The sequence below is a fragment of the Rhinopithecus roxellana genome, chromosome 17 (genome assembly GCF_007565055.1).
Source record: "Rhinopithecus roxellana isolate Shanxi Qingling chromosome 17, ASM756505v1, whole genome shotgun sequence".
Taxonomy (NCBI): domain Eukaryota; kingdom Metazoa; phylum Chordata; class Mammalia; order Primates; family Cercopithecidae; genus Rhinopithecus; species Rhinopithecus roxellana.
The window spans coordinates 47,795,371-47,818,628 of record NC_044565.1 but is presented as its reverse complement, the minus strand read 5'-3'; the positions used below and the strand labels follow the sequence as shown (position 1 = coordinate 47,818,628).

Below are 23,258 nucleotides of genomic sequence, written 5' to 3'. Positions count from 1 at the left end.
ACAGGCGCCCGCCACCTCGCCCGGCTAGTTTTTTGTATTTTTTAGTAGAGACGGGGTTTCACCGTGTTAGCCAGGATGGTCTCGATCTCCTGACCTCGTGATCCGCCCGCCTCGGCCTCCCAAAGTGCTGGGATTACAGGCTTGAGCCACCGCGCCCGGCCCAGAATTTGTTTTCTAATCCTTTTCACCACAATGGTTGATTAGTCATTTTTGCTTTATGTACATGCTTGATTAAGCTGCAAAGAAAATTTCTGCCTCAAATGAGCCCTTTTCCAATCAACTGGAAAACTGTTTATGCTATTTGTATCATGACCAAAGAATAAACAAACAGAAATCCATCAAAGCCCAGCAAAATAATATGCCTATACAGACATGTATCCTTAAACTGTTTTATTGTTTATTAGTGCATTTTAGTACATCAAACAAGATCCTTTAAAAATTACACTTTGGGGAAAAGAATAAACAAGATTTACTCCTCTATCAGGTTTAATTAGGTCAGCCACCTTTGTTCAGTTCACATAAATATGAGCCTTAAAGGTAAGCCCATTACAGAATTAAAAATAAAAATCTATTACCCACATGGGCAGCATACCCATACACATGGCTGCTGAGGAACTCCTTCCCTTCCTCATGGGTGCCTCCACTTCTGATTTGTTCATGTATTCATCCTCTCTATCTTTCTTAGCCCTGCTGTGATCTAAGAGCAATGAAACTCCTAACCAACTTCACACTTGACAACAAGATTGGCCCAGGGTATGGTCAACAGCAACAAAACGAGAAGAGAACTGGGGATATCAAACTGCAGGAGTCCACCTTCCATGTTTCCCTGCCCCCCAGTCTCCCACCACAGATCCTGCCTAATCTTTACCTCAGGTAATGTAACCCCTGAGAGAGCTTCCAAGTTGTCATTATATAGAGATATTCCAAATAACTGACCATTAACATCAATTTAAACTTTAATCTGTCCCTACATGGGCTAAATGTTTTTCAAACTTGAGTTAAAGGGGAAAAAAACTGCTCAGATCCCAAGACATCATTTTTTTGAGGTGATAAGGAGAAAAGGGCAGGGCCACATGGCTGTGGAGATGAGAAGCCTGATTCCCATTTTGAGAACCCTGAATTAAGGAATTAAATATAGCCTGCCTAGCCACTAGTATCCATGAAATTATAATTTGAAAAATGTACATGTGGATACAAAAATTGGAAAGTAACTGTCCATATGATCCAGAATACATTCATACTATTTTATAAATCATTAACAAAATACAAAAAATTAAAGAATTTTGGAACTCTTGGATTTCCCAAAACACAGATTTTTGGACCTCCAGAGATCATTAAACTCCAATTTTACAACCAAATGAACAATTTAAGAAAGGTAGTGGGGGTGGAGATGAACGTGGGCACATGCATGCTGAGCCTCAGCTGGCGTCTCCACTGACAAAGTCGAAACCTGAACCTCAGGGCTGCACCATTACCAGGGACTCAACCATTACTTGTGTTAAGACAGTACAGACATAGTATAAGTATTTATTGAATGGAATAACTTTACTGCCTTAGAGCTAAAAATTCTTTAAATTCTTTAAATATAGTTCAATTTCAAATTGTCATTCATATATATTCTAATATGATTATTTCTTTAGGAAAGAATCAGGGAAAAGGAATTAACTCACCTTTGCTTTGGTTTGTAAATACGTAAAAATGCACAAGATTCATTTTTCAAACCAAATATTGGGGTTGGAAGATCAGAAGTACCCAAATAATCATTTTAATTGTCATAATTGCAAATAAAAAATTAATGATAATTTTTTTTTTTTTTCCTGAGGCAGCGTCTCACTCTTACCCAGGCTGGAGTGTAATGGTGCGATCACAGCTCACTGCAGCCTCAACTTCCCTGGCTAAAGCAATATTCCCACCTCAGACTTCTGAGTAGCTGGGACCACAGGCATGTAACACCACACCTGACTAATTTTAAAAAAATTTTTTGAAGAGATGGGGTCTCACCATGTTGCTCAGGCTGGTCTCCAACTCCTGCCTCAGCCTCCCAACATGCTGGGATTACAGGTGTGAGCCACTGTGCCCGGCCTAATGATAAATCTTGTATATTTTTAAGTATTTACAGAGATCTTGTGATTTTCTCAAAAGCCTTATAAATTCAATGCCCTTGTTCTATTGATAAGATTTTCAACAATTAGATGTCCAACCAAATCCAAAAACACGCAGAACTCTTATATTCTATAAATCTAGTGATTCAACCAATAGGTCACAATTCTTATAAACCCCTAAAAGTACCAGGTTTGTTTGGGAAAGTTCTCAGTCTCAATTTAAAGTCAGAGTTTAAGTAGTACAGGAATTTAATTTGGTATTATTGATGTCTAAATTTGGCTACAATAAAAATGTTCAATCCTTAAATCTTAGATTAAAATCCATAAAGTAACATTATATTTTAATTGGCCATTAACTCACCAGGTTAAAGCAACTTTTAATGATGCTACTGTGCACAGCTATATGATGAAAGACTGAAAATAATGATTCCAGCCCCAAACTGTATTTCATTGTAATCAAATAAAACCGACAGTAAAATGCTAATCCTCAGAGGCCTAATTATTGGCTGATGTGTTTCTTCATGCATTCATTCAAATATTTGTTGAGTAACAAATATAAACAAGGCAAGCAGAACACAATCTTAAGAATAAAGGAGTTTATAATCTTGTGGGTGAGATAAAAAAGGCAACACATATATAAAAGAGGTTTCAATTTATCCAATGAAGCATTCTCTCTACTTCAGTCCCACCTTCAAAACGTGGCCAGCATCGTCTTCTTCTGCCACAGGATCAGGCTGTCAGCCTACCTGAAGCCTCTTGTGGCTCATTCAGCAGAGCATGCAAGGTCCTGTCAAAGCCCATTTCACCTGACCAGGTCCTTCCTTCCTACATGCCCCTGCTAACATCTGCCATGCAAAGTGAGGTACCTTCATGTCTCTTTGCTCATGAGTGAAAAACTAGCCATTTTCCACTTTGTGAAATCACATTTAATCTTTTTGTTTTTGTGTTTGAGACTACCTAGGGGTTATTGCTCAACTCATACTAAAACCTCACTATGTTGCTCAGGCTGGAGTGCAGGGGTGCAATCATGGCTCATTACAGCCTCAAACTCCTAGGCTCAAGCGGTCCTCCCACCCCAGCCTCTCAAGTAGCTGGGAATACAGGCACACGCCACCAGGCTTAGTTGATTTTTAAAAATCTTTCTGTAGAGAGAGGGATCTCACTATGTTGCCCAGGCTGGTCTTGAACTCCTGGCCTCAAGCAATCCTCCCACCTTCGACTCCCAAAGTGCTGGGATTATAGGCGTGAGCTACCATAACTGGCCCACATTCAATTAAAGGCACGATTGCATGTTATCTTTTCTCTAAAATTTGCTCTACCTGTCAAGCATAACTGATGACCCCCTATCAGTGTGCCAATATCATTTTATTCACTTTGCTGATAAGCTACTGATCATATTATACTAAATGGTCTATTTAACAGGTATCAAAATGGTGAGCTGAATACAATCACACTAAATTATAACCATCTGGAGGATGAGGACTATGTCTTATACATACTTGTATCTATCCTGGCTAGCACTGAATCTAGAATACAATAGGCATTTAACAAATATCTGTTGTCTTTTCATTGATCCATTATTTTTATTTTGTATTATAATAAAATTGATTCAGTTTTTAGAATATCCTTACATACGAGTTGTGAGGGCTGTTTTTTCTACACAGATGACTTAATTTTTCCAATTGGTCTTTATGTATCCTCAAGAGGGCGCGCTGATAGCAATCTACCAACAAGGTAAGAGACGCTTCAACACAGACACAGGGAAGTCTGTTTACATGTTACTTACCTAGCGTCCATGCAAAATAGTATTTGGGTCTGGCAGCCAAAAGAGAGATATATAGATAGATAACCTTTGTCGGCCACGAAGCTGTAGCTTGAAAATGCTCATCGATGTTGTGCTCCACGGGTAGCGTTGTACAGACGGTCAAGTGAAATAACAAGGACAGCCCACAAATTAAGAGCTTCTGAATAACTGCAGTCTGAAAAGTGCAAGGCGAGACTTCACCAACTTTATCCGTGCTCCTTTTAATTCGTTCTGTGTATTATCGACAGATTAACCTTCCTGAACGATCATCAGTCTTACAATTCTCCTGCTCAAAATTCAAGAGCTACATTGCACTTGGCATTTAAAGTCTTCCATAGTCTCATGGTATGAACTTTTCCAACTGTATCTATAAGTACTACCTAGGGGTTATTGCTCAACTCATACTAAAACCTCCATTTTGTATTCTGAACTTTCAGGAATTAAAAAAAATCTAAAAGCAAGCGTAAGTGTATTGGTGTGAATGGAAGTGAATACAAAAAAAAATTAACATTAATTACTTCTGGCAGTAAATTTTACACGGATGTATATTTTTTTCCATTGCATCTTTTCTATATTTTCCAAATTCTAGGCATCTCATGGATGTTATTTTTACAATAAACAATCCATGCATCTCTGTAAATCTGAAAGTTAACACAACTTTGTTCAAGAATAATAAAAACCAAAAGAGCTATACACCTGAGAAGAATAAGAATTTGCATAAAATTGGTGAAAAGAAGACGCTTTTCTCAGCAATGCTGCGGTAAGGTCACATTACCAACTCATGGTGTTCTGTATTTTTACAACTCGTGCTGTTTTTATATTTGTAGAAGGTCAGAATATTTCAACTTCATTTGGTATGAAAGAGATTATATAGGCTATGAAGAAAAAGAAACAAGCAAAGAGAAGGCTAGATTCAGATGAAATATGCAACAAAATACCTGGATTTAGAAATGCTCTATACAGTAACCAAACAGTACTCAAATTAACTGAAGTAATTTATCAATGAAGCTCCACATTTTAACACTTTATATAATGGTGCCAAAAGAAAAGCTCCAAGGCAAGAGCCAAAGCATATGCCAGATGCACTGCACTTCTGAGAACAGTATTTTATTATTGGTTGCTCCTGCAAGATGGAACTCAGTGTTCAAGGACTCCTTGCAGCAGTAGTTATTCTCATTTTCCATTGTCTTTTATCCCTTTCTTTAATAAAATAAGGCTACTCTTTCTTCAATGCCTCCCAAATATCTTACCTATACATTTGAATTATGAGATTTTAAAATGGAAGAGAAAAAAATTGTAATTATAAATGAAGCAAAATGAAATAAATGGCCCCATACTTTAATTTTAAAATGAGGCATATCATTTTAGTAATGTAATAAGAAGTACTGTGGCCACAAGACTATATGGTTCTGAAGCAGGGCAGGGATATGGTGCTGCAATGAAAATGTAGAGAATACCAAGACACCCTGTATCCTGAGAGGTGATATCCTCAGCCCCCTTTCCCTGCCTAGACCCAGAGTCCCCGCAGTCAAGTTTGTATGCCCCAGGCAGAAGACTGGAGAATCCTTCATTCAAACAAACAAAGAGCCCCAGAGAAATGGCTACAGACATCATGACAGAGACTGCCAAGTGTTACCCAGGAGCCCTCCTCCCCTTCCTGCACAGAAAAGGAAGTTTCTCTTGGGTGCTTAGAAGTCTAGCTAAAGATGACACATCATAGCCTTTGTTGCACCTGAGTGTGGCTTATGATTAGGTTCTGGCCAATAGGATGCGAGCAAAAGTAGTATGCACAGGGAAGATGGAGCTTGGATCTCTAACACCTTGGGGCCCCCATATTATCAATGTACTGTTTACAGGTGAGCTGTCCCACATGTAACATAAAAACAAATTTCCACCTTGTTTAATTCCTGTTATTTTGGTCCTTGTTTCAGCAGCCAAACCCATATCCTAACTGATGCAGATAGAGGAGAGGACAGTGGAGAGGCCCCCGACAGAAGAGCCAGTGGGCTCCATGAGCATCCTCCTTAGGATCCTCAGCATCTATGCACTCCACTGATGCACAAGGAGCTTCCAAATGCCCCTTGAGGGACTTATGACTAACTACCACTATTTGACTTTCTAAAGTATATGCATGTGAAATTTAAATAAAATATATTATTTAAATGGTGGGAAAAAACATTAAGAATATTTGCCATTATCAACAACCTCTGATTTAGAATGTCTATAACCCAAAAGAGGAACTCTTTATAACCCAAAAGAGTTTACTCTCTTTTTAGAGAGTAAAACCCATAAAAACTCAGTGAAGTGACAGAATATACACATTTGTATTATTCTTTGTCAAGTTTGATTTACTACTATCACATGTTTATAACATTGGATATTTTCAAGTATTTTACAAAATCATTTGATCTTCATACAGTCTCTAAAATGGGGAATACATTAAGATTCTCCTTTTGCAGACAAGGACTCATACACATTAAGTGATGTGCCGAAATGATGAGCCAAACTGGCCACTGACTGACCGTCCAACATCTTGATTCCTAGGTTTTTCTTCTCCTTCTAGCATTCCCAAATAAACTTTGAAGAAACTGTCTACAATTGTCTTTACCTTCTCTTACAGCAGGGAGACCACTAAAAGATTGAGTGGTCATCCTGGAGATACAAAACAGTCAATGAAGAGACATCAATTTCATGTCTGGAATCCCACTCAGTTTGATATGACATTTCTCAGCACTTAACCAGTAATAGAAAATATGAAGACAAAAACATCTTTTTGGTATAAAATACAATGAGCCACATGGTAGGAAAGAGATAATATACTATCTTTTGCGAGTGCATGTACATTTCTACATTCACTCTTTGTTGCCCACACAGTGGAGGGTGGTAGATTTGCAGGAGAAAGAAGGTGACCCCTTGCTCTAAACCCTACGTTCAGAGAAAACACACTAGCCCCTTTCCTTCATCTCACAGACTTCCTGATTGGCCTATTCTTTTTCATGGAAACTATACATTTTACCAGATGAAATCTAACAGAAACTTAGCCTATACAGAGCCTCACTGCCTTTCTTTACGAAGCAGCATCCCAGCAATTTCAAGTGCCCCAATGGCTTAAAGAAAGTAAAAATTATGTTTGGTTGTAAGGCAACTTAGCATAGACTTGAAATCAGATTGCACTGGTATGAATTCCAGTTCTACTGTCAACCTGGGAAATCTTGGTCAAATCACTTAGCCTATGAGTCTCAGTTTCCTCATCTGTTAGATGGTGAGAAAAACAGCACCTACCTTGTATGAATGCTGTGAGGGCTGAAAGAGTAACTACGTGTGAAGTCCACACCACAGTGCCTGGCACATGGTGAGCACTGTCAAAGCGTTAGCTACTATTAATATCTTTATAATATTACTAATCTCTTCATTGTGGGAATCAGGAGCTGTTTTGTGGAAAAAGGTGATATTTGAAGTAGGCTTTTAAAGAGAAGAAAGATTTCAACTGGCAATAATTAAGAAGAGGAGAGGAAAAGCAAAAAAGAAATGGAGGACACAGAGTGTTTACAATCTGCTGGAACACAAGACATAGGTAAGAAAGAAAGAAGAAAGAAAGAAAAGGAAGGGAAGCAGGAAGCGGGAAGGAGGAAGGGGGGAAGGGGGGAAGGGGAAAGGGGGAAGGGGGAAGGGGGAAGGGGGAAGGGGGAAGGGGGCCTGGAAAATTATTTGGCTAGCCAATTCCATGATAAGAGCTTTCTTGTAAAATCCCCTGTAACTATAAAGCATTATTCTCATTGAGGAATTCAGCACATAGTTTCTGAAGTGACCTTATTTGTGTTCTTAATCATGACTGTACTTCTACCAGGTACGGTGTGAAGAGTCATTTATCTTGAAAAGTATTTTTAAAGAAACAGATGGATAAGTTCCCAATGTGAAAGTATTTGTATTTTTAAATAAGACTAACCAATACATGCTATAAAGGCTCCAGATAGGCCGGGCGCAGTGGTTTAAGCCTGTAATCCCAGCACTTTGGGAGGCCGAGACGGGTGGATCACGAGGTCGGGAGATGGAGACCATCCTGGCTAACCCGGTGAAACCCCGTCTCTACTAAAAAATACAAAAAACTAGCCGGGCGAGGTGGCGGGCGCCTGTAGTCCCTAAACCTGGGAGGCGGAGCTTGCAGTGAGCTGAAATCCGACCACTGCACTCCAGCCTGGGCAACAGAGCGAGACTCTGTCTCAAAAAATAAATAAATAAATAAATAAATAAATAAATAAATAAATAAATAAATAAAGGCTCCAGATAAATCTCATGACCTTACATTTGGAGATGGCTCTGTTCTTTCATACTGTGTCTCTTCTTTTCCATTTTCACCAGATTGTGTCATATGGTAAGATCTGCCTTCAATGAAAGTAATGTAGTCTTTGTAAGAGCAAAGTGGGCCTGCCAGGATCCCCATGAAGTTACAGTTGTAACTCAAATACTCCAGTAGGCTTGGCATGCGCCTGCAATGAAAAGACACGCAACCAGTGAGATGCAGCATAAGCTTCAGAACATTTGATAGAGTAACAATCCACCTCACTGCTCTCCATTTCCAAAATAAGACAAGCTTTCATTTTCATTTGTACCCATATAATAGGAATTCTAAGGATCAGGACATAGTCATGCTCAAAAGTATGTCTGAATAGGAGTTTCTATATAGATCCTTATGAGCAAATATGAAGGTTTCGACTTAGATTTCTCATGATGAGACAAATCAAAGACAGATGCACTATCCACACTGCTGTCTCCTCCTAGGCAATCATTTGCTCTTCTAACAAACACGTGCTGCGCACTGTGTGCCCCATCTGCTGCAGGGCCTGGATACAGCAGTAAACAAAGAGAGGACAATCCTGCATCCACGGAGCTTGCATACCGGGTGCAGAAAACAATAATAAAATACATAAAACATATTTTCAGAGGTGCTAAGTGCTACAAAAAGAAGGAACTCTTTTATTCTATTAAGAAGTCAGAAAAGGCCTCTCTGGTAAGGTGACAGTTGAGCAGAGACCAGGAAGAAGTGAGAGGAGCTGTGTGGATGTTGGTGACAGGGGTTTCCAGGCAGAGCGAATGATGCGTGAAGACCCCTGAGCTGGGCATAGCTGGCAGCAAGGCAGCCGTGGGGCTGCAGCAGAGTGGACCCAGGGGAAGAGGTGGGAGCAGGCAAGACAGCTGAGGTGGGATCAGACAGGGCCCGCCTTACAAGCCATGGCAGGAACTTCAGATTTTACTCTGACTGGAATGAAAAAACACAGTAGGTGTTTAAAAGACCTATGTCTCCATGCATCACTCCAGCCCAAGTGTGGGGCTCCTGCAGTCTCCAGGCAGAAAGTGACAATGGCTGGAGGAGGGGGCAGATGCTCTGCATGCATCCTGGCAGTGAAGCCTGAAGGCTGCAGAGGGATTGGCTGTAAGGTGGAGGAGAAAAGGGAGTCAAGGACATCTCAAAACATTTTTAATTCCGCTCCTTAGAGGTCTGTCCAAATGATACATGGTACCTATGGGTAACACGGTGAAAATGGGTAGTTAACACAGGAGACTATTTATGTTATCATATAAATGAATAAGGAGTGTATTTTTTTTTTAAACAGCTCCATTAAGAAAGTCTACCGTCCACTGTCAATTATAAACCATCATAAAGAAAGCACAACTGCACCTGGGGACAGCAGGCAGGCTTCTTGAACATGTTACAGTCCCTTCTCCTCTCTGAATATGATAAGCTGTCTCCTTAAAAAATACAAACACTCTTGTGGACAAGAGAGGTTGAGAAAATACCCTCATAAACAATTTTTTAAAGAGCTAAGTCTTGTTATGTTGCCCAGGCTGGACTCAAAAGTCCTGAGCTCAAGCAATCCTTCTGCCTTGGCCTCCTGAGTAGCTGGGATGACAGACACACACCACCTTGCCTAGCTTAGCATATATTATTTTTCTTTGAGAAATTAAATAGAACAAAATAGTGATTCCTGTTCATCTGATACTATCTGGGTTACCACTCAGCCCAAACCATTTTTCTAACTTTTCCAGAATTATTTTTCCACTTTTAAAAATGTCTTGAACCTTAAGTATTTTCTTTTTAGGGCTTGAAATTGATGACAGAAAATGCTTCTGGCAAATTTTCTCTTTTAGTTCTTTCTACTTAATGATGAAACAGCATGCTTTCTCACTGTATCAAAGACCAGGGTGCAGTCACAAGGTTATAAAAGAACTCGTACTCCAGCAGCAGAGCTCCATTCTCAATACCAATTATTTTAACACCAAGTCAAACTATGTATCACCATTAGCAAGGACAGGAGACAGTTCTAAACTATGAAACTTACTTAAGTAATTTTTGGCTCAACTGTCATATCAAACAACAAGTCATTTTAGGTACTGAAGTAAATAACTATATTTATTTATAAAATGAGAACTTAAGTCTAATTGTAGTGTATAATATCAAACAAAAGATTCATTCATTCATTCCACTGATATTTGGTATCAACTATGTGTTGCCTCAAGTTTGGGCTTCTCATCTGCAGAATTATTGACACTTTGGACCCATAATTCTCTGTTGTGGGGTCCTCGTGTACGGTGCAGGGTGTTTAGCAGCACCCCCTAGGTGCTACCCACCAGATGCCAGTAGCACCACCTCCCTCAGCAGTAACAACCAAAAATGTCTAGACATTGTCAGCTGACTCTTGGAGGCAAAATCACTCCAAATAATGATCACGGTTTGGATGATGGGGACAATAAATGAGACAAAGTTCCTGTCCTCAATGACAGGGGCAGGGGGAAGGACAAATAAAACAAATGTCTTGTATAACATCAGACAGTAATACCTACTATGAAGAAAACAAAGCAGAGCAAAGGGATAGAAAGTGATGGCACGAAGGGAGGGGTATTTGTGACAGAGTGGTCTGCACAGTTAAGAATGGACTGAGTGAGGAAGCGGGGTCGAGCTCTGGGCTCTTGCTGGGCCTTATATGCTGTGGTCGGGGGGTTGTAATTCTATTCTAAATTACAGTGGAAGCCACTGGAGGATTTTCATCAGGGGACAGGAATAATATAATCCAATGCACATTAAAAGCTTCTCTGGCTGCTAGCTGAAAACTAGGCTGCACAGGGCATGGGAGAAAATAGAGAAGCCAGGAAGGAAAGTTACCACAGCAGACCAAGTAGAAAATGAGGGTTTGTACTGGGATGTGACCAGTGGAAGCGGTGAAAATCTGTCAGATTAGAGATTAATTTTAAAGGAAGGGCTAACTTGACTTGCTGGTGAAGTGGATTTGCTGTAAGAAAATGGAAGTCCCCCCAGGCCACCAGTGATAATGGTACTGCTATTAACTAACTGGGTGATAATGGTGGAGGAGCAGATGTGGGAGGAGGAAGGAAGAGGGAGACAAATCAGAAGTTCTGTTTTGAACATGTTCTGTTTGAGCTGCCTGTCACTATCCACGGAAGACCTTAAAATGGCAGTTGGATAAATGAGGCTGGAGCTGAGGGGAGTGGATTGGGCGGGAATATAAATTTAGGAGACTTCAAACAGGAAGATGGCCTTTAAAGCCAATGGATGTGACCACCTGGAGAAAACGGAGAAGTCCACGGCTGAGCCCAGGCTAGTGGTAAGGCAGAAGCAGGGGCAGAGGATTCAGCAGAAGATACAGAGACAAAGAGCCAGTGAAGGAGGAGAAAAAACTGAAAGAAGGGAATGTCCTGGAAGGAAGTGAAGAAGGTATTTCAGAAGAGTGGCCAACTGGCCAGTGCTGCTGAGGTTCAGCATCATGCAAACAAGCTAACAATGAAATCGGCCAAGATTAAGGGCAATCTTGAAAGAATGATTTCAGACCAAGAATGGGCACAAAAACTTGAATGCAGGGGGCTGAGGAGAGAATGGGGGGAGACACTGAATGTCCACAAAGCCTTCAAGAAGTGCTCCTCTAAAGGAGTGCGCAGTAACGGGGTGATGGCCAGAAGGGAATGAGAGGTGTCATGAGCTTATTCTGTTCAGATGGTGGGGAGGGCCTAACAGAGAGGGAGAAATCGGTGAGTGAACAGGCAGGAGTAACTGACGCAGCAAAATCTTTGAGAAGGAAGTGAACTCTGTGCAGCAGTGAGAAGATGGCCTTCGATTAGATTATGCACAGCTAGCACCTGACACCAGGAAAGAAAGTAGAGCACTGTGTTATAGATTCAGGCAGCATGGTAGATTTGGTGGTTGCAGAATCAAAGTAGGATTGCTTTTTTTCTCTCCAAAAAATAAAATTTTGCTACCAACACAAGTATGGGGGACGGCGTGTTAGAAGTCTGGCAGGAAGGAGAATATATCATTTTAGAAGAGTGTGGGCAAGTGAGTGGACCGAGGAAACGCAGAACCACTGGCAATACTAAGGATCCTAATTTTAAATGTGGGGTAACAAATTTAAAATGAGTCCAGTCAGCAAGACAGTGTTTTTCCACTCAGCTTTCTTCCACTGTTCAGGTAGGTGAGAGGTGGGGTTACCTAGGTCTGGAGATTTGCTCTCGATGTGAGAGGCATAGGGGAAATGGCAGCTGAGTGTCTGTAAATGAGTAGCTACTGGGATGGCGCAAGGGCTCCTAAAGATCAAAGAACCAAGACCAAATTAACCTCTCGTCAGGAAAGCTACTCGAGTGTCTATTTATTGATACATAAAGATTGACTATAAGGGCTATCAGAATAGAACATTTTTAAAGATGGGAAAATACAAAAAGACCCCCAAGACATGCTACCTGGGATGAAAGATGAATACTTAGTTTAGTTCTAAATAATATCACAAACAATCTCATTCTTCTAGCAGCTATGCACTTATTCATTCTAGTTTTGGAAACAAGGTAATCCATGGGAAATTTTTCTGTAAGTATAATGAGTATTCCATCTCAAATTTTATTAGTTGAGATAGACCCTGTGAAATTAAGCCATTCCTTAGATTAGTCATCAGAGTGCCTTCAGTAAATGAAGTAGAAGCCTATCCCAGAATGAATTCCTCAAATAATAATGAGAATTATCTGACTGGTTCTTTATGATTTCAAAATATGGCATCGATATGCTATATTAATGTATTATATCTTAGCCCAGTACCTGCCATCAAGTTATTGGCCTGTAAATGGTAGCTGCTATTATTACCAGTAATTACTACACGGCAGACATGAAGACAATACTATCCTCCTGTCTTCAAGGAACTCAGAGTCTCACAGGAACGAAAACTTTAGCAGCTAACCTTGTGGCCCATAGGAGGCGCACATGTACAATCACAGAGGCAGGGTGCTACAGGAGCCAGAAGGGATGCCCAGCCCCGCCCAGCAGGCTTTGGCAGGAGGGAGGTGCATGGAGGGAGTGAGGCTTGATTTTCATAAGTAAGTACCTCTAGAAGGACTAATCAGCCTCAGTCACAGAAGGAAAGTGGGTCCTAGGCAGGAGTGCAGGAAGCATGGCAGAACAGGATGCAAAGGCACGTACCTTACAGCTAAATCCCTCTGTGAGGAAGTCAGTTCTTCATCCTTCCGAAACATCCCTGAGAAACAAAAATAGGTACTCTTCTTACCAATTAAGATTTCTCCCCAAAATGGTATTTTTGCCCATGGACACTTTCATTACTTTCCTCATTTGAAATTCATGCTATTATATTCCCAATTTTGATATAATGACTGTTCTTTTCCTTCTCATGGCAACACAGGCTCGATCACGTGAAAAGTCTCTATAAAATAACACATGGTTGGGTATCTAACTCCACTCTAAGGGGAGTTATAATTAAAGAATTCCCAAATGCTGGCACTTTTTAAATTATAATGTTATTATCCTTAATCGTAAATGCTGTGACTTTTCAAAAAGGGGCATTACAATTTTTCTATTATTGGATGACTTAAATGACTACACATGAGTACTATAAACTAGAAGCTCAACATAAAGCAAGGAGCAATTTCCTTACTCCTCCATGACTCCAATATATGAAAACCAAACTCAAATACATCATCTTCTTTCATCTATTTACCTTTCTCTTCAAAGAGGAGGATATACTATTTAAGATTACACATCAACTTACTAGATCCATATGCTTTAAAAATATATACCTCAAATCCAATTTAAAGATCAAAGGGGAATGAAATTAAAAAGCAAATAGCAACATTAATATTAATAAATTAATATAAGTAAAGTAGTAACATTCCCCCAAAGAACCAAAGCTAAAGCAATTAAAAAACAGTGAAATAAATAGACAAACCTAAAAACATGAAAAGACAAATCATAGAAGAAATACATGTAGCCAACTAACATGAAATGTTAATTCCACGATTAATAACGTTATCATTATAAATCATTAAATGTACATTAAAAGAGCAAGATGCCATTTTCACCTCTTATAAGTAAAGCAGAAATTTTAAAGGGCTCTTACTCATATAATAGAATCTAAATTATGTAAAACACATATTTTATGTATTTTATATGTATATAAAACAAAGATGAGAAGAAAATAATTACTGCTTTAAAATGCCTCAGGAACTATTCTATGCACTGAGGAAAGAGCAGAGGAAAAACAAACTCCCTGGTTTTATAGCACTTATATTCTAGTACGGAGACAGAAGATAAACAAATAAATGAGGTACCAAGAGGAACTCACATCATCTTTCTGTAAACCAGTATAGCAAACATTTTAGAAATCTTTCTACCCTTTATTCCTAAAACTCTAGCCCTAAGGAAATAACTGAAGGTGCGATTCAAAATTTATGACAAGGATCATCACAACTTTATACATAATAGTAGAAAAAAAAGTAACAGCCTATATATGCAACAATTGGGGAATGGGAATATATTACATACTCCACTTTTGACAATTATGTAAAAAGAAAACTATGCCTCATAAGATGATAAAGGAAATATTAATAAAATAGAAAGGGCCGGGCGCATAGTGGCTCATACCTGTAATACCAGTAATTTGGGAGGCCAAGGTGGGTGTATCACCTGAGGTCAGGAGTTTGAGACCAGCCTGGCCAACATGGTAAAACCTTGTCTTTACTAAAGAAAAAAAAAAAATTAGTTGGGTGTGGCAGCAGGCGCCTATAATCCCAACTACTCAGGAGGCTGAAGCAGGAGAATCACTTGAATCTGGGAAGTGGAGGTTTCAGTGAGCCAAGACTCTGCCTCAAAAAAAAAGAAAGAAAAGAAAAGAAAAGAAAGAGAAAGAAAGAAAGTAAGTCTGGCTCTGAGAAATGTTGGGGGAGGGACATGGAAGATTATTTTTCTTCATATTTCCAATTTGTATTTTTCAAATTTTCCTCAATGATCACATATCTACTTTTTATAAACAGGAGGAAAAAAAAAACACTTAAAAAAAAGATGATAGAAGATGAGAAAACGGTAAAACATTATCAGGATTTAAACCCCCAAAAAGGATAATTCCTACTTGTGACAATTCTACTTTCTTCCCCCATATCAGATATATGCTGTCCACCCTTTCCTTAAAAAAAAAAAAAAAAGCCATCTTTAGAAATGAGGATAAGTATTCAATTTTTAAAAACTTCTTATCCTTTTTTCCTCATGCTTTTTACCAGGCAAGTGACATGTTAATAGCCTTCTTTGTGATTTTAAGCTTTGCCACACATAAACTATGTTGTTATGTTTAGTCAGCATTTCCAAGTGTTTGGCATAGGGTGGGTCTCTACACCAGTTCAGTCTGCCATGTTACTCAAAGAAGCAATTACTGCTTTTGAAGTGTAAACTAGCCAAGAAAAGTGGACACAGAGCTTAAAGGACAGAGTTTCACAGAAAAAACTTGTGTCAAAAGTCTACATGCACAACAAGCCCAGCCTCCCTTCTCAGTTCACAACTTGGGAACTTGCCAAAAGAATCACCAAAAACCAATTAAAGACAAGATACCATTTTTTAAAGCTAGAAGTCTAACCAAGTACAAGTGAGGTGGTCCAGCAAACAATGGGATATGAGAAGACTTCTGAACCTCGATGGGACACCACGTTGCAGGTGGAGACGGAAAGCCTGCCACTGCTGCTGTGTCTAACAGCTGATACGGGTGGTCCAGTGATTCTACTGTGCTGCTTAGTTCCCCTGAACACACCATTTTTTCACTGAATTAATGGAATGGCGTATCTTCCACTGTTTAGTACTTATGTATGAATAGGTATAAGAAAATGATTGCTTATCATTTTCATGTAAATTCGGAGTCAGGAATCATGGTGATGCCAAACAACTACTGATTATCTACATGCGTGGCTAAGATAGTGGTACCTTTGGTTTCTGATGGTTCAGTGTACACACATTTTGTTTCATGCACAAAATTATTAAAAATAATGTATAAATTACCTTCAGTCTATGTGTATAAGGTATATATAAAACATCAATTAATTGTGTTTAAACTTGGGTCCCAAGATATCTCATTATATGTATGCAAATATTCCAAAATCCAAATAAATCCAAAATCAGAAACACTTCTGTTCTCAAGCATTTCATATAAGAGATATTCAACCTGTACAAACATTCCATTAGGTTGAAGTATTTCTACTGTGAAGTGACATCAACGAAGCCGCCAGCAAGACAACCAGCTACACTATCCCGACAGGCCACAATACAAGCCAGACTTCATGAGCAAACATGCCAGCAGGTTATTTTAGTCATTCATCCTAAGCCCTCAGCCATCTCATATACACAATTCAAAGCCAGAAGGGTAAGCAGGCTCTATTATATGAGGGTGATGAAATGTCTTAAAAACCATGCCTAGAAATACCCAAGGATAAAATAACACCTGCTTCCTGAAGATACAAATATGAATGACGCCAGTGGATTGATAGTTGAGAAACAGACACAGTTGTAGGTAATTTATTTGGTTTCATCTAGGAGTGGTCCAGAACCAGGCTGTGCAGAAACAAATTAACATAGTTCTGAGACTGCTATCCTTAGAAAGGCCTGCTTATAAGTTGTGCCCATGGCTGGTGTGCGAGAACTTGGCTGGTCCACAGTCCCCTACACCAGTAGGAAATGTCTCCTATGCCTAGCCTATTTGTGCTAACAGTGTGGTTTATTCTGAACACCTGCTTTCCTTCTGGGAGCCTGGAATTTTGGTGTATGCTAGGGGGCCTATGTGACCAGCCCCCAATAAAAACTTTGGGTGCTGAGTGTCTAAAGAGCTTGCCTGATAGACACTTCACAGGTGTTGTCACAATTTGTTGCTGGGGGAATTAAGTACATTCTCTGTGACTCCCTTGGGAGAGGACTTCTGGAAACTTGTGCCTGGTTTCTTCCAGACTTCATTACAGGCACCTTTGTACTTTACTGACTTTGCTTGGAATCTTTTCGCTGTAATAAATGTTAGTCATGAATTCAACTACATGCTAAGTCCTGTGAATCACCAAACTGGGAGTGGTCTTGGGGTCCCCCGATACACAGATAATAAGGCCCTTCTCTGAAAGACTAGCTGATAAAATATGGGTTAGACAGGGTTCAATCTATCCTCTGGGAATAAAGGGGTAGGTGGTATGGGGTGTAGAGGACCTGCAGCAGACTGTCTCGGAGGATGTACTGAAGCAAACTGCAAGAGGAACCCAGTTTGAAAAGCTAAAGTGTATGAACTCCTCTAATGCTACTAAGACTAATCAAAATCTAAACTGTTCTAAAGAGATAATTACCATTAAATCCATTTAAAAGAACAGGTCACAAAATGAGGTTTGTTATTCTTCTGAGTTGAATATATATTGTCATCAGATACTTCTAGACCTACAGACAAAATTATATCCCTGATCCACAACTTTCCTATATTCTCTTTCCAGTGTCACAGGAGTAATCTGTTACCAGCATACTACAGAAGTTTCAGCACCTGAAGGTAACTGTAGGCTTTTACCTATAGTGTTTCCTAGTATAAGTTTTATAACTACAGTCTAGTATGAGTCTGGTGAGTTTCACCCACTTCATTGATCAGGATGCAAGAACTACAAGACATTGTGCATAAATTATAATCCACAAAAAAACCCTCCAAGCTGAATCATACTGTTAACTGACAAAGGAGAAAACGGAAGCAGTAAGAAGCTGAACTGGAATCTGAACGTATGTTTGCCCATCCACCAAAACCCACACTCTAGCCACATCCTCATGTTCCCTCCTGTATGCAGAATTTTCCCTCAGTGGTGTTTCTTTCTCTGAAGGGCAGAAAGAGAGTTGCTGTTTAACCTGCAGACTTGATTAAACAAGTAGCAGAGACTTTTTTAATCTACCTCCTTCCCTCCACCACCCCCCAAAAAAAACTAAGTGCTAATTTTGCTTGTTAGTAGCCAGAGGGGAGAAGAGGAAAAATTCTCTCTCTCGCTCGCTCTTCACAGTACTGTCAAGGCTAGTCCTCTGACAGTGAGAGGGAAAGCCTGCCCGGGGAGTGGGCACAGGATGGGTGGAGACACAGTGGGGCTCAAACTCATCTCAGAAGCTCCCCAGGCTACATACAAGTGACCGTTCTAACAGGGTGCTTGGCTTTTTCGTCTTTGAAGGAGTCAGAATCCAAATCTCGCGACTCGGAGTCCTGTGAGGCCAGGACGAGGTGTCCACTCGTCTTCAACAGAGAGCATTCATGATAAAACACATGGAAACATGTACTTATGAATGTGTGCATATAAAGGAGAAGAGGTGGGGAAAACACATAAATCATAATAAAAATTTAACAGGAGAGTTGAAGCAGGAAATAATAAAACTTGATCTAGACCAAACGTCTCTTTCCTTTATATGTCAAACTCTCACTACTGTGGGCCACATGACTAAATCACACTACTCTACTTTCTGTCCCTGCACTGAATTCAAAATGAAGATAAAACACTGAAGGAAAGCAAGCATTTTTCATAACCCTAAGCACAGTGAAGTATATTTCCCTATCTTACCTCCCTCCATTTCCTTACTCTAATAGCAGAAAGTTATGGTAATATCTCAAGCAAAATATTACTGGAATTAAATTTTTTCAGCAATAAAAATTAATTTCAGAATTCTTACCATCATGAATTTCGCAAGCCAAGCTAGTGATCTTCTGAGTAATGATCATCATTGGGCTGTGACAAGATAAAAAAAATTAGTGTTTTAAAAGAAGAAAGTTAAAACAATACTTATGAGTTAAGAGTTTGTTCTGCTTTTATCACTACAAATCCTGAAATTTTTAACATAAAAAAGACCTCCAAGGGATTTCAGCAATAACTCAGGAGTTATGTATTTGAGGACAGCATAGGAGATGGGGATCTGGGATTTCTCCAAGGCTTCAAAAAACAAAAAACAAAAGAAAAAGTTTCCACCCCTAAAAGAAATCTCTGGTGACCCGGTGATCTAACCTGGCCTCCTCATCTCACACATTAGAAAACAAGGCCTGGAGATTTTGAGAAGTGCGCAGGCATGAGATGTGGGCCCAGTCTCCTGCTTTCAGCTCAGTACTTTCTTCAACATATCATGGACAGACTCTCAACTCCCTATTCTAAAAACTAGGCACCCAGGGGTTACGGACTCTACACACAGCCATCTAAGGAACCAAAATCATGATGTATTTGAAAGGAAAAAGGACTTTAAAATCATTTAAAAAATGGCATTATTCTCCCATACTTTATAGTCATTATAATTGAATGAGTAACTTGGAAAGGAAAAAAAATACATCCACATAAGAAAACCACCAGGATGCATCTTATCCTTTAAAGATTACATTAGCTTACAGACAGTGTTAAAAAACAGTTAAGGCTGGGCGCGGTGGCTCATGCCTATAATCCCAGCACTTTGGGAGGCTGAGGTGGGAGAATGGCTTGAACTCAGCAGTCTGAGACCACCCTGGTCAACAGAGCAAGACCCCATCTCTATAAAAATAAATAAATAAATAAATAAAACCACCAGGAAGGCTTTTATTATTTTAACTATTTAACTATTATTTTACTATTATTACTATTATTACTATTTTACTATTTTAATTATTTTATTTAACTATTTACTATTTTAATTATTACTGTTATTACTATTTTACTATTATTTAACTATTATTTTAACTATTTATTATTTTAACTATTACATTAGCTTACAGATTGTATTGAAGAACAATTGACAAGAAGTTATTTAACTTTTTGAAACAATAATATAATAAAACCAGGAAATTGTGTTTTGACCCAAGGTAGACTGTGCTCTATACACATGCAGAGGAGAACATGTTTCACAGAACCTGAGGACACTGTGGCGCACACAGCATCACCCCATGCACTGCCAACGAAAGGGGCCAGGAGGGGAGGGGGCTCCAGGCTCCAGGCTTAGACCCCCATGGGTCTAGTTCTGACCTGCTCTCTTCCAGCAGCCCACACCGCTCAGTGCAGAAACTCAAACTGCTGCCTCTGGCAAACAGAGGTGTCTTTCTCACAACATCAGCAAACGGCAGCAAGGGTTTGCTTTAAACATTCCTACCACTGGAACTTTGATTCACAGACCTGGGCCCTTGAGAAGCTACAGCTCATTCTCCTCAACTAACAGGAAGGTCTCACCAATGACAAATGTTCTTAAACTGGAAGTACTTAAGGGAGGAGATTTCTCTTAGGTTCCCTTAAAAGTCAGTTCTTACATTTACATACTCACTTCTCAGGGAATCATGCTTCAACCAACCTAAATCCCCCAGGTGGCTTGGAACACCCGATTGCTATTTCTGCTTTGCAAGATACCCAGGAGGGGGCCTTGCCCAGCCTGGAGGCCGCAAGGATGAGAAGCAGTGTGTGCCCTGGAGGTCATGTGGGCACCACAGACAGAAGTGGAGCCGGGGGAGAGATGTCCTGGGATGCACCAGGCGCTCGTGCAAACCAAGTGGTGAGCAGAGAGCAGCCTGAAAGAGAAGGGGGGCTGCCTTGAGCGGCTTGGGTGGCCGGGCGTGTGGGAGACCTTGGGTTTGCTGTTAGGAGGGACAACGAACACAGGCCCCTCTGTCTCCACTTCATGTCCATCCTCACGGACGTCCTCACGGACATCCTCACAAGGGCTTTATCATTTTCAAGCCCTTGAAAATGATAAAAATGCCCTATAATTTCCATTTCCCTGGGGGAGAGAATAATTTTTCTCACTCTGCCTAATTATTTTCATAGTTTAGCTCACTGGTGAGTTACAACATTCTCTTCAGTTCTAAATTCTAATTTCCATGTCACCTTAAAACATAGTAACAACTGATAAAACAACTATTACATTTATTTTGTCAATTCAGTGACACAGTAAGCTGTCAGGTATACATAGACAGGATGTTAACAAAAATGCAAATAAGTGCTCTGAGTGTCCTTCTTGTGCCCACTTGGGCCCCTGAACCCACATGCAAAGGACACAGAAGCATCAGGTGCAAAGGACACAGAAGCTCCTGTGAAAGTAAGCTGTGTTGGGAGGACAGGTGACGTGTGGCTGGGAGGACAGGTAAGGTGTGGCTGGGAGGATGGGTGACGTGTACCTGAGAGGATGGGTGACGTGTGGCTGGGAGGACAGGTGACGTGTAGCTGTACTGCTGATTCCAAGAATCATGCCCTAACAGAGCAGGAAGGCAGGCAGGAAACAGACCTGAATACTCCAGCCTCTCTCCAAATGCTACTCCCTTCACCCAGACTACTCTTCCTGGAACAGTTTCACAAGGATAAGTTATTCTCCCTCTTCACGAATCAGCTGAAGAATCACTTCACACACGAAGCCCACCGGACAACTCGATCTCAAGTAGCTTCCCTCTGCCCACAAAAACACACACACGCATGCACGCAAACACCCTTCATTTCATCTTAGTCCTTGTTTGTTTCCTTCAAGGTGTTTTAACATTCATAGTTGTTTGTTTTCTTTATTAAATCTCAGTGGTTGTTTTAAAATCTCTCCCTTTTTTAGAAAGTCCATGAGGCAAGGAACCTAACAGTCCTGTTCACCACTGAATCTCCAACATGTAGCATAGTGTCTGGCACAAAATATGTGCTAAATAAATTTTTTAAAAAATTTCTTCAATTTCTTCCTCTGTCACCCAGGCTGGAGTGCAGTGGTGCAATCTCGGCTGACTGAAGCCTCAATCTTCTGGGCTCAAGCGATCCTCCCAACTCAGCCTCCCAAGCAGCTGACACTACAGGCACGTGCCACCACACATGGGTAATTTTTAAATTTTTTGTAGACATGGGGTTTTGCCATGTTTCCCAGGCTGGTCTCAAACTCCTGGGCTCAAGCGATCCACCTGTCTCAGCCTCTCAAAATACTGAAATTACAGGTGTGAGCCACCATGCCTGGCCAATAAATATATTTAAAATATAAAATAAACTGAATCTAAGTGTCCAGTCAAGATCTACTACTCCTTCTGTAGGTTAACTATACTCTCTCCCATTTGTTCTTTCTTATCTGTGCTTGAAAGCATTTATTATATATTGTAATGATTCGTTTACTTTTCTATTACCACAAAAAACCCATGAGCTACTCAACAGTTAGGAACACTGCTTTAATTATTTCTGTGCCTTCAGTACCTGGCACCTAATACACTGTCAGTGTGCTGACGGGTTTATAGAAATGCCTCATCAAGTTTTGGTTTCATTTCCTGATGGTCATTAGCTCCATACATTCCCTTTATTTTAAGTAGATGGCAGTCCCAATGCCTCTGGTCCAACCCGTCAGCCAGGGTGTAGCACATGGAGAAACAGAAAGACAGAAGACAAAATTATCATAGGGAACTATGCAGGAGTATGTTGTGGATGAAAATAAGAAAGGATTATAGGAAAAGTTCAGTAAGGGATGAGCAGATTAAAGAGAGCTCAGAAATGCAAACTGGAGGCCAAAACAGACAGATGAGTCCAACGCAGCAGGTACTTGGCTGGGAGACAAGAAAGACTGATGGGAAAGGGCACACCTCACCCTTCCGCAGCAGGAACGACTGTGCAGGAAGCATTTACAAATGAAAACAGTGCAATGGTGCACAGCGGGTAACTGCAGTGGGCTTTCTTAACAGCATATTTTGTTCATAAATATCTGTTTCAGGACAATTAGGGTGATTTACACAACTATTTCACTTACGTCTTTACTGACACTTTTTTTTTTTTTTTTTTTTTTTTTTTTTTTTTTTTTTTTGAGACGGAGTCTCGCTCTGTCGCCCAGGCTGGAGTGCAGTGGCCGGATCTCAGCTCACTGCAAGCTCCGCCTCCCGGGTTCATGCCATTCTCCTGCCTCAGCCTCCCGAGTAGCTGGGACTACAGGCGCCCGCCACCTCGCCCGGCTAGTTTTTTGTATTTTTTTTTTTTTTTAGTAGAGACGGGGTTTCACCGTGTTAGCCAGGATGGTCTCGATCTCCTGACCTCGTGATCCACCCGTCTCGGCCTCCCAAAGTGCTGGGATTACAGGCTTGAGCCACCGCGCC

At 40.3% G+C, this 23,258-nt stretch overlaps 1 protein-coding gene across 4 annotated transcripts in view; it reads right to left on the bottom strand.

The window, feature by feature from the left end:
- The window catches only part of MBOAT2 (membrane bound O-acyltransferase domain containing 2), a 153,335-nt gene that overhangs the window by 17,159 nt on the left and 112,918 nt on the right, over nucleotides 1-23,258 (bottom strand). For all 4 annotated transcript variants that reach the window (XR_004054436.1, XR_749744.2, XM_010379688.2 and 1 more), the window contains 4 exons: nucleotides 18,893-18,948; nucleotides 13,379-13,433; nucleotides 8,210-8,393; nucleotides 3,889-4,081 (listed from right to left, as the gene is read on the bottom strand). Coding sequence is in view for 2 of the 4 variants with exons in the window: in XM_010379688.2 (XP_010377990.2) it covers nucleotides 3,889-4,081; nucleotides 8,210-8,393; nucleotides 13,379-13,433; nucleotides 18,893-18,948 (488 nt within the window). In the remaining 2 variants the exon portion in view is untranslated. The remainder of the gene's footprint in view (nucleotides 1-3,888; nucleotides 4,082-8,209; nucleotides 8,394-13,378; nucleotides 13,434-18,892; nucleotides 18,949-23,258) is intronic.